A 12,186-nucleotide genomic window follows, 5' to 3' on the forward strand; every position below is an offset into this window, starting at 1 on the left:
CCCGAAATATCACACCTCTTCTTCGCAGACGATCTCACTCTTATGGCCAAAATAAATGACAAATCTTGCAAAGCTATTAAAAAATGTCTCACCATCTTTTGCGATCTATCTGGTCAAAACATCAACTTACAAATATCTAGGATAATATTTTCTAGGAACTGCTCTCCTAATGTATCAAAGGACATGGCAAATTTTTTTAACATTCAAATCAACAACTCTTTTGGGAAATACTTAGGATACCCCATTCTCCAAAATCAGCCTCAGTTGAAGATTATCAATTTATAATTGAAAACATGTAGAAAAAATTAACTGCATGGAAAGCCAAATTTTTCAATATTGCGGGCAGAACAATATTAGCTTCCTCCTCATTAAATTCTATACCCAGTCATGTCATGCAATATACATACCTCCCTAATAAAGTTCTTAACCAAATAGATCGTATCCAACGTAACTTCATCTGGGGAACAACTGACAATGCAAAGAAAATTCACTATGTAATCTGGAATACTGTTACAGCTACAAAGGAAGAGGGGGGTCTAGGACTAAAAAAGGCCAAGACAAAAAACCTCATTTCCTTTGCCAATCTTGCATGGAGAATGCTCTCAACCCAACCACTCTATGGTCCAAAACTATCATCACTAAATACCCCAGAAATACTCCAAAAATCCAAACCTCTTTCATCTGGAAAAGCATATTGAAAGGATGGTCCATCCGCTCAAAAAGAATTAGGTGGCAACCAAGCAAGAACTCGAATTTGGACCTATGGAACTCCACTTGGATTCCAAACCATCAATCACTCAGGGCTTGCATTGAAGGTCCCTTGACCATAAAAGACTCAACTCTAAGACTCGGGGACATAATTTCCAACCTTGCAGGTCATTAATGCTTAAGGAGAAGGACCTACTACTACAATATAATTTAAGACAAGATAACTCAGTGGCGGATGCATTAGCCAAGGAAGCAAAAAACAAGCAATATAAACCAGGAAGCATAAAACTTTTTGCTAATCCACCCCTTTTGTAAAGCATCACCAGACAAAGGATCAAAGTAAGGAATGCATCAATATAAAAACAGTATCTCTTTCAATATGCAATATGCTTAGGGCATTTGGTAACAAAAATGTCCCTGCTAGTAGTAGCATTTTGTACTCAGGGCTACCTACCCCATAACTACCTCTACAACATTATGACATGTAATATGTCCTTTATCTAGTATATCTAATAAACTAATATAAATCCTATTATTACTCAAAAAAGATAAATACAGTCCATCTTTAAACAAAGGAGAAAGAAATTTATTCTAAAGGAAAAGAAAATTTCATTATTAGGAAGTGGCTCCCTCCCCCTCTCGTTTTTTTGAGAAACCCTAAACTCTCTCCCCCTTAACAAAGAGAGAGAGATAGAAAAACCCTAGCACCGAACTGATTTCTCGAAAGCTAATAAATCGGCATACGTTGATTACTTCCGATTGGCTCCAACTGCAAAAAGGCGGAAGGAATTTAGGTGTTCCGTTGAGGAAAAATGGGGAAGAAGAAAAAGAGAGCATCCGATAAAGTATGGTGTTATTATTGTGATAGGGAATTTGATGATGAGAAGATTTTGGTTCAGCATCAAAAGGCTAAACACTTCAAATGCCATGTTTGCCATAAGAAGCTTTCCACTGCTGGTGGCATGGCCATTCACGTTCTTCAGGTTCACAAAGAGACCGTCAGCAAGTGCGTAATTTTTTTGATTTTGATTTTTATTTTCTATAATGATAATTCTCTAGCTACATTCTCAACTTTGCCCTTTTTAGCCCTCTGTTTTCATAGATGTCTTTTCGCATTGAATGCGGTATTTGTATGTTTTGCTGTTGTTGCTGTCAACATACTAGCTAAGTTTTGCCTTACTTTAGCTCTCATATATAGAAGATTGACTAATATTTGAAGTAAATACCTCTAAAATGATGTTTACAACAATACACTTTTACCAATTCCATAATAGAAGGAGAAGGATTTGTTCTATTAACTACCGGCATCCTCTCAATTGTGACCGATTAAATCTGCCTACCGAGGCTAATGCAGATGGAGGAAATCACATGGTCGTTCTTTTTTGTGTCTCCCTAGTAGCAGGATGAACATAAGTAGTCTAAAAGGATGTCTTTATTTTAATGTAATTTTTGGCATGAACAGGAAATACCAGTGTGTATAGATGATTTGGATAGGTAATTAGGATTTATTTCAATCTTTCTAAGTCTTGGTGGGTAGAGTTACTCGGTACTTGTGCTGGTGGGAGGTACTAGGTATCCGGAAAATAGTCGAGGTGCAAGCTTGCTTAGACACAATTTTTATAAAAGAAAAGTTGATTGTTGATTAGCTTCTAAGACTTTCCCAACTTGGCATGTTGTATGAATGCCACTTCCTTTACCTGATTTATCCAAAGACAACCAATTTTAGAGGATTTACATTAAACAAATTGAATATACTAGTAATTTAAATTATAATTTGTCTAAGAATTCATAACCGTTCTGGTGATCCGGACCAGGCAAACCGGTAATTGGGCTAATTTGTTGGCCTTTGTAAGGTTATAATGGAAAACTCTCTTATTTTTAAGCAACTAACTTTAATCTCTTTGTCGATGTTCCCCACTTTTTTGCTCCATATATCCAGATAAACTAATTGTCTTTGCTATCGAAATTTCACGTATTTCTTGGATGGTTCTGATAGATGATGTATCTTTTTTTTTTTTTTTTTTTTTGTAGAAAATGCTTTTGCCCTGTTTAAATCTTTATATGTGAAGATTACTCTTCTTTCTTTATTTGTTGTTATGTTATTTTTTAATTGGGCAGGGCCCCTAGGGTTTTGGTGTAGTGGTAAAAATGCAACTCATAATGTGTGTGTTAGACGCACATCAAGGATTCGAACTCTTGGCGCACACAAAGGCCTAGTGTTTAAGCGGAGAAGGGTAGAGGAACATACCCATTATCTACTGAGTGTCAAACCATGCGACGCTGGTTGTCGAGGATTTCTCAGTTATTAAAAAGATGTAGTTAGGTCTTAATTAGGTGGAGTACATAGGTGGCAACTTGTCATTTTTTTATTTGGATACCTAATCCAGGGCTCGACCTATGAGCACTTTATGTTCGAAAATGTGCCTTATTGAACATGTCTCGCGTGTCTGCCTCTGCCACCCAAAATTGAGTGTGTTTTACCAAGAAATGGAGTTTTTGATAGAAAAATTGATATTGTTTCAAGTCCTCTTCTCCAGATTCAAAGGAGAACCCTTCTCCTTCTTTTCACTAGTTATTTGCCACGTCAACAGTTAGTAACATCAACGCACTTTAGCTTGTTTCTGGAGCTTACCCTGTTATTAAGGGGAAAGGACTGCAAAGGATTCTGTTAAGAGAAGCTTTAGCCCTTGAACCTGAAACGACTTTTATGGGCTATCTCAGTGGTGTCTGACTTTAAGCTACAAAGCAATGCGAAGTGAGGGTTCGTCGCTTTATGTTGGAAGCCATTTGTTTAGGATAAAGTTTGCGCTTCATTGTACAATGAAGCGCCCAAAGCGACCCCTATTAGAAATGGTTGTTGAATCCGAGGAGTTCTTCCTATAGGCACTATTGTATGTTGGATGTTGAAATTGGTTATTTTAGTTGAACTTTGATTATTATAGTATTAGGTTAATAATGTATGGTATTTTTAATCTTTCTTAAAATGTGTGATTCACTTTAAAGAATTTTTTGGTTTATTTCGTTATTTTCGCTTCACGTCCCATGAGCTTTTTCGATGTTTTGGGCCTTTTGCTTTTAAGGATACCGGTTCGATATATATATATATATATATATATATATATATATATTTGGGCATTGATAAGCATCACTTTTGAGAGACTTATGTTGGATCTAGGGAGAAGCAGTTGTAAGGAGAGAATTAAAATTTTAGTAGAATAATGATGGGCCATGTGGAAAAAGAGGGAAAGGCATGAGTATAAATGATATGCATGAGAAACATGTTGTTGGAACTAAAAAGAAACAGAAGAGTCGTTTGAATATGGTTTGAAGCACAAAATGGACACTTTTATGGGTATGAAATGGTGGGTCATGTGGATGGCTCATAACATCATGTAGATTTTGTGGAAAGAGAGATATAAGTTGAGTTCTTAAGAAAAAACGTCCATTGATAGTACTTTGCTTACTGATAAAAAAATGTCTAGATAGTATTAAATTCTCGCACCCAAGGGTGTGGCCTTGTGGTCAATGAATTGTGTGCATACCTTGGGGACCAGTTTAAATCCTAGCAGAGAAAAAAAATTAGGTGATCTCTTTTTGATAAGAGAAATACGAGGTGATTTTGCTTTGGTTGTCATAGTTATCCCGCACTTGTTGCTTCGGTAGGTGTGGGTACATTTAACTCTTAAGCTCCTTGGAGCTATAAAGTGTTTTTGTACCTATTTACTTGCTTAGCGTTATTTGGGATTTGAATACTTATTTACTTATAAAAACGGTTCTTTCTTTTATCAGTAAAAGGAAAATTCCATTAGTAGCAAAACAACACTAAGGAGGTGCTTGGCCATTTTGCATCAGGATCATCAGCAAAAAGCAAAAACTGGTTAGCTCTCCTCTATAAACACCACATATCCATGTAAAGATTCTATAGTGTCTAACATAGAGCATCATTTGCCCTACTCCATTTTACACCAAAAGAAAAACAAAAAAAATAGAAAGTTGATTTTTATTTATCTTTAGTGACCCTCAAAGCCCCGTTGGTTCCTTTCGTTCCTTAAGGTCCACCAATGCAGGCTATGATTGTGATCCACTTCTTCGTAGTTTCTTTATCTTGACCTTTCCTGTATAAGCATCTTAGCAGGTCAGATATAGTCTCAGGCATCGCTTGTAGCCCATCATGCACAATATTACAAAAAAACAATGGCTCTTTTGAGGAAAGGGGAAAGGGAAGATTTAGAAATTTCCTTTCTGTGCTTTTAGGAGTGAATTTTTGAGAATACAGATTTGTGTTTGAAGTTAAATGGAAGTGGTTAACAAGAGTTAATTTGGAAGATTTTGATACATATGATGATGCTTAAAGGGAGAAGCTTTGATTCTTCTTATAATTTGGTAACTAATGGTGTCTTGGTAAAGTATGAGTATGGTTGATGGAGATGATTGAGCTTTCAGGTGAAGGGAAAAAATTCCCTTTCATCTAACTACCGGAGGATGATTTGTTTTTCAAAGTCAGCTCCCATCCCACAAACAGTGGGAAAGGAGGATGAAGGTTTTGCAGAGATAGACATTGTACAAGAAATATTGTTAATTACGGTTTCTAACATATATATGTTCCATATATTCCAAAGGAAAATGAAGATATGCTATTTCAAATTATTCAAGGAAAATAAAGATTTTTATTGTAAAAGATAGAAATTTGCATTATGCTGCTTCTAGGATCCTCCTCCTCCTCGTTATTGCATTTACTTGAAAACTTGCATCTTTATGAGCTTCCTTCTTTAATCCCTCTATTAAAGCTGTTCATGAAAGTGTAATGAAAATTTATATCCAATTGAGTGGGTGCTTACTTTTGAATACAAGTTCAAGCAGATACCTTGAAGGATGTGTAAGAATATAGTTCTGTTAATCCGAATATTTTGGGATTAGCTTGAAAATTTGGTCATATTAGAGAAGGAACTGTTAAGTTTTTTATTCTCCTTTTGAATTTATAAAACAAAAAAAAGTATCGTTATGTTAAATAGTCACAATGTGACAAATGGAGAAAGTTTAAATGTAAATTTTGTTCTGCAACCGGTAAGGAAATTGTGTCTGTTAACTTTGAAACAAGAAAAATAATGTGTAATTTTTGGTATTCTTGTCATGATATCCCTTTATGCGCAATTTTTTTGTGTGATTATTAACAAAATTATTTATGTAACCTAAAAAATAATGCACCATGTAAAGTAGGTCAGGTTTTTGGTTTATACTATAGGGAATATCACCGAAAAAAATATAGATATGCCAATGCCTGATATATTTTCATATTTTAGAATTTGCCTAATGTGAAGTTGCAGAAAGAATAATTTATTCTCTATATCAAAAGTTAAATTTTATAGTATAAGATCATTCTATAAGAGCAGTCTTGGTGCATAATCTCCAGCTATGCATAGGGTTCGGGGAACCATTGGGGTTTTATGCATGCAAAGTTACCTTGCATTTCTACAAGAGGATGTTTCCTCTACGGAAACTTATTTAAACCTTCTAAAACTAAAGAGACTCTTCTATTCTGCTCTCTGGGAATATGGCTTGAATCCTGATCTCTGGTCATATGGCAACAATTTTAGCCGTTGCACCAAGGTTCTCCTTCTCTATCATCCATTAATGCAACTAAAAAATTTTGAATGTCATATTGCATTAGATCTAGTAGGACACATGTGGGTATATGTTCCATATAGGTGATTCTAAGACAAATCATTGAGTATTGCAATAAAACGGGTCCAATGGAGCAAATTGGATGTTAGGGATTTATATAGCAGACCCTTACTTGTTTGGGATGGAGACATAGCTGTTGATGTATACTACCTTAGGTCTATTGTGGATGGGTGCTTTTGAGTTTAAAAGCAATTTTGACCTTGTCTTTCAACCCGCTATCTTTGTAAATTCTTAATTCCTCTTGCCAAATCATCTTGCCTGGTCAAATTACCCAAGGAAGCCTTGGCAGGGAGTAAGTGAGGAGCCAATATGCTGATAATTGTTTGTGCTTTTTTTTAATTATCAAATGTATTAAGCAAGACTATTTGGCTATTACAGGGTACCGAATGCCAAAGCCGGCAGAGAGTCAACAGATATTGAAGTATATGGAATGCAAGGAATCCCACCTGATGTCTTAGCAGCTCACTATGGAGAGGAAGGTATGAGCATTATAGCGATGTGCTTGAATTTGCCATTTGAGTGACATGGAGGAGTCCTATGGTTTGCTGAATTGTGACAAGTAGAGAAGTTACTTTTGCGGTCTCGTCTTGCTTGCTATACCATTGTATTGTTACTATTGAATAGCAACTAATGTGGCAAGAATGTTCCCTTAACTTGGTTTTAGGAACTTAAATTCAGGGTGTTGAAAACTTGAAATAGTGCTACTGAAGTTCAGGGCATTAGTTTGAATATAGTTAAAGAAGTAGCTATCTGGAGCTTGTATCATATTAATATCTTACTTCTATTGGTTGTTAAGTCTGTGTTTCAGTATGGGCTCCTGACTAGTTCTACTTCTGTATAAGCGTGGAACTTGCAGAAATCGGAAGCTTGTTTTTAAGTTTTCAACCTTGCATCTATTAAACTAAAAGCAGTTGATGTTCCGATTTCTCTACTTGCTGTCCTCTGGTTTTTATGTGTTTAAGCTTTTAGTACCTTTGTGTTTGAGCTTTTATTGACTTCCGTTATCTCATCTTTGATTTAATATCAGCGTATTACCTTTTCAGCTTTCTGCAGATCTTTCCCATAGATGCTGCTAGAGTTGTCTGTTCTAGCTTCTCTGCTTTCATGACTACATAAACCTAAGTTTGTTCTCTCACTGGCTTTTATTTTCCTGTAGATGATGAGGCCCCAGCAAAAACTGCCAAAGTGGACATTCCGTCATCCCAGTATGTTGGTGGTGCAATTCCAGGATACCCTCCCCGGGCACCTTTTGGTGCAATGCCACCACTGTATGTTAGTTGTGGAAATGCTTTTTTTATGCGTTCAGAATTCCTTGTGCTTGAATACATTAGGATACTTTCCTTTTCATATGATGTTGCACGAGTTTACTTTTCACAAAGAAAACACTTCCGATATTTGGGATTTGTGAGAAAATATAACCCCATAAGTTGCGAGACATGATCTCTTCATTTGTTCTTGAAGTCTGGAGTCAATTCATTTTTATTTTTTCTATCAAAGCATATGTTCTCCTTGAATAAGTTTTGTTTAAGATGGAATCTGTCGTTCGTGTCCGTTTATCAGTATCAAGGAGTATATTCCTTGAATAAGTTTGTGTGTAAGACGGAATAAATGCAAAGAAAAATTCATACATCTTGAAAAAGGAAAACTTTTACAATTTTGACTAGTAACACAGCCATCAATACAAAATAAGAGAACCAAGTCACCAACTATTTCATTTTAAGAAGATAGACTTAAGAATATTCCAATATGGAGCCCATCCGGGACAGTGATTTAGCAGAAGTCTCTTGTACTAAACTTTAGTTCCTATATAGTTGATTCTGGTCTTTTTGAGGACTACAAGGATCCGGGGGGGGGGGTCTTGCTTTGTATTTCTATTCTAGGATTACCTAATGTTTCTTGATTTCTTCTGAAAGATTCCTATGTTAGGATCAGTATTACTTGGTCAAACGAGCAGAATAATGAATATATGAGATTAGGAATCTAGCCCTTTAATATAGTATATCCCAGCTCTGACTTTGTTATAGTTATGACTGATGGTGTGGCATACCTAAATTTTGTCAACAATTGGTCTGTAAAGAATTCTAGCGCTAGTTTTTCAGGTGTCCAGCAGCATGGGTTTCAGTATTAAAGTTGACCCATTTCTTCCTTGTTATAGTTAGCCTTCTCGCATATTGATAAAACAGAATTATGTCTCCAAGGGATGGCTGAGTAGTTGAGGGATAGCAGTAACAATCTTGAAATTCCATGTTTGAATCCCAACTACAACACTGATATGAACTGGCACGGCAGCACTTATGCTTGTGAGCTCTAACTGGCTACTCGGTGGACTAGTCGAGGAGACTGTCGCCACAAAATAAAAAAGATAATAGGGGAAATTTTAGCCTTGACATTTTTATCTTTTTGTTAACCTTTTCTTCTACATTCTGTTGTTTATTGGCATGCTTTGGATTTATTAACTTTGAATCAGCAGCTCCAATAGGTAAATAAATCTTACATGGATCTGGCCTGTTTGTGCAGCTATAATCCTGCTGTGCCAATGCCTCCTGCTGGTTGGCCAGTCCCCCCTCGGCCCCAACCTTGGTATCCACAATATCCTGCTGTCTCGGTTCCACCTCCTGCACCAATGGGTCTGCCGCAACAACCATTATTTCCTGTGCAAAATGTGAGGCCTCCAATGCCAGCTATTGCACCACCAACACTTGTCAGTCCTCCAGGCCTCCCTGCATCTAACTCACCTGTTCCCGTGTCTCAGCCCTTGTTTCCTGTTGTTCCTAATAACAACAACCTTGCCCAAAGTTCGCCATTTTCAGTGCCAATGCTGTCAACAAGTGTGCCATTGAGCTCTGCAGCTGATGCAAAGAGCTTAATTGACCCAAACATGAGCAACAACACTCCTGCCACCATTGGTTATCAGATTTCAGGTATTCAAGGTCTTCTGTTGTAATATCTTATCCATTCTGTTAAAGGGCTGACACTTTCGACATGGTTCTTGTTGGGAATTTACTTATTGCCAATTTACTGTTGTGACTCCAGATAGGATAAGCAACTCTCTTCTGATCCATTAGTAAGAAGTAGTATTCCTTGATTGCTTCTGGAATTGAAATGCAAAGCCTGTTTGTTGTCCTTGATTCTTTCAAAACTTTGTGAAGTAGTTTTGGCATCTTGTGGAGAGAAAATTTATTAGTTGCTTAGATGAGGTGATAATGTGAATTTTATTTGATGCACATGCACTAATATTTGGGTGAGAAATCAGAAAAAAGTGGAAACTCCATGGTGTCAGATTATTTTTTTGGGTTTTAACCTTGTAATACAATATTTAGTATTGGTAGTGGGAATTAATTTAGGTGTCATAAAACACTACTGTGGATCCATGGGTGAAAAAATGGGACAAAAGGGTTCTTAGGTGCAATTTTTTTTATATTGATGAATTTTGACTTTTGAAGCTGTTGGCCTTACAGTCTTTGTACAGCATGCATTTTTCTCTTATTTCTGACCTGAATCCTTGTGGAAGACTAGAAAAGAACATCCTATTTCTTCCTCAGATAATAATTTCCGTTAAATATTATGCAAGTTATCTTGCCTGATTCTCCGCTCTGATAGAGTTTTTGTTGGGTGGTAGAGTTTGATTTATGATTTTATCTGTCAATTCTTGGTTATATGAGTTATACTTTTGTAAGAATCAAGGCTCATATAGAATGTGGAAAAGCTCTCTTCTTCATTTCTCATTTCATTCTCTCTTTTCTGCAGCCCCAGCACCAGTAAATTCACATTCTTATGCCTCTGGCCCAAATACCGGTGGGCCCTCATATGGTCCACCACCTGTTATTGCAAACAAAGTTCCAGCTAATCAACCAGCAACAAATGAGGTCTATTTAGTTTGGGATGATGAGGCCATGTCCATGGTCAGTAGTCTTTCCGTTTTAATTAATATAGTTAATATCTTACAGTTAATTTGTCATTCTAAGTGTTGATGTGAAATATTTGCAGGAGGAAAGAAGAATGTCCTTACCAAAGTATCAGGTGCATGATGAGACTAGCCAGGTAAGTTATAATTACCTAATACTTGTATTCCTTCCTATGGCTATGGATATGGCCTTAAGTTATACATATGTCCAGATGGTTGGTGTTAGTTTCATTTCTCAGATTCAGTTGTTTACTATTCTTTCATATTCGTAAAGCAAATTTGTAAGTCTTTCCTTTCTCCTTCATCTTGTTGAGAATAGCTAGTACTCTTGCATGAGTATCTGATAATCCGTTAATTATACTGTATGTTTCAACCCCATAAATTGATGGGCTTCTTTATCTTCTCTTGGCCATTCTCCGGTTGGCAAGCAATCCCAACAGTTTTATGGTCATCAAAGATTCAAGTATGTATCTTCATCATCTTTTGCTGGTAGTTAAAGTAATGACATTTCTGACTACTATGCTGCCACCCACTCAAGGAATCTCCAACTAGCATCACACAAGAATAAGAACAGCGTGTATGTGTTATTCTTGGAAATTCCTTTTCCTGCTGTAGTTACATGTTCTCCTTGAGCTTTACTTTGACCTTAAAATGAGTTGGGTTTGGGTGAGCAAGCATAGAGGCTACAGATATTTGCAAATTACTTTGATTATTTTATAGATATTTATGGTCGAACAGTGGTTCAAATTTGGCCCAGGTCAGATTCTTTTGCCAAATTCAGAAAAACAGGCTATGTTTTTGACTCATACATCGTCTTAATAACCTTTGAGTTTCTATATTAAACTTTCCTGTCTGTGGTTCCTTCTTTCAGATGACTTCAATAGATGCGGCAATAGACAGAAGAATATCAGAAAGCAGACTTGCAGGGCGCATGGCTTTTTAAGACCTGGTCATTTTGCTCTGGTTGGCTGGGTGCTCGTGCAACTGTAGGAAAATGTTCTAACTTTAAAGAAGTTTTAATTTGAGAAGATTTGCCCTTCGAATGGATTCATAGGATGGTTTAGATGTTGTATTCTTTGTGGAAAAAACATATTGACAAGAGCATTCATTTTTACATGAGTTGGAAAGGAATTTGAAATGGAGCACATATGGCAGAGTGGTTTGCCTGGGATATATAACCTGTACTGCATTTGGCTTTCAAGACAGTTAATTGCCTTTTTCAATTCATTTGTGTAATATCATCTTGGAAAATCATCTTTAAAATAGTAAATAACTTGAACAAAGTTCCTCATGCATGCTCGATTTTCTAAAGGCTCAGTGCCCAAAGGGAAGTGACCGATCCAGCCACTTTTTTGTGAATTTATCGGAACAGGATTTGTTTCCAGGGGGGAACCTGTATAAATGTACGAAAAATAATTCATAATTTAAATATGTTTTTGACACTGTCAAGCGGTTAGCTTTTTGCCACTGCAATTAACTATCTGATATTTTCTTGCTGCATTTGGCATGTTAATGGTGTTGATTTATTACTGGATTTTGCTTTTTGATTCGTGGATTTCCCTTTTTGCTTGCTTGTCGTGGGATAGATGATTTATTTCAGTAATTCTGCCCTTTTCTACAATTGTGTAAAATATCATTATTAGGTGTGAGAAATATATTATGCAAGTTCTGATGGTCTTTCCACATAGAATGCAATAGAAGAGTTCTAGTATTACATTCTCGAAATTAGGTAAATTGCCTTTTTCATGTGCATGAGTATCAAAATTTGTTCTTTCCTTCTAATCCCTCATATACAAGAGACCACATTTTTTTGAGGTCTTGAAGCTAAATTTTGTATCTTTTCTTCCAATCTAATGTATATATAAACACATCTCTAATTTCGGAAGGTCTAA

The 12,186-nt window shown here is 36.4% G+C and overlaps 1 protein-coding gene across 3 annotated transcripts; it reads left to right on the top strand.

Annotated features, from left to right (window-relative positions):
* The first annotated feature begins 1,290 nt into the window (after window positions 1–1,290).
* Window positions 1,291–11,517, top strand: LOC104213955 (protein SUPPRESSOR OF FRI 4). Of its 3 annotated transcripts, none has more exons than XM_009763528.2 (7): window positions 1,292–1,714; window positions 6,769–6,869; window positions 7,547–7,658; window positions 8,908–9,311; window positions 10,138–10,292; window positions 10,378–10,431; window positions 11,166–11,517. In XM_009763528.2, exons 1-7 carry the CDS (start codon window positions 1,521–1,523, stop codon window positions 11,235–11,237), a joined length of 1,092 nt encoding a protein of 363 aa, XP_009761830.1. In that variant the 5' UTR covers window positions 1,292–1,520; the 3' UTR covers window positions 11,238–11,517. The 3 variants fall into 3 exon arrangements, with proteins under 3 accessions (XP_009761829.1, XP_009761830.1, XP_009761831.1); XM_009763529.2 differs by adding an exon at window positions 4,498–4,585 and having other exon boundaries at window positions 1,608–1,714; window positions 10,378–11,517; XM_009763527.2 differs by having other exon boundaries at window positions 1,291–1,714; window positions 10,378–11,517.
* The last annotated feature ends 669 nt before the right edge of the window (window positions 11,518–12,186 follow it).

Source organism: Nicotiana sylvestris, chromosome 2 (genome assembly GCF_000393655.2).
Source record: "Nicotiana sylvestris chromosome 2, ASM39365v2, whole genome shotgun sequence".
NCBI lineage: Eukaryota > Viridiplantae > Streptophyta > Magnoliopsida > Solanales > Solanaceae > Nicotiana > Nicotiana sylvestris.

Coding starts and splice junctions, on each gene's coding strand:
- LOC104213955 (XM_009763527.2), top strand. CDS start 1,521: ATGGGGAAGAAGAAAAAGAGAGCATCCGATAAAGTATGGTGTTATTAT. Junction 6,870..7,546: donor AGCTCACTATGGAGAGGAAG/GTATGAGCATTA, acceptor ATTTTCCTGTAG/ATGATGAGGCCCCAGCAAAA. Junction 7,659..8,907: donor TTTGGTGCAATGCCACCACT/GTATGTTAGTTG, acceptor CTGTTTGTGCAG/CTATAATCCTGCTGTGCCAA.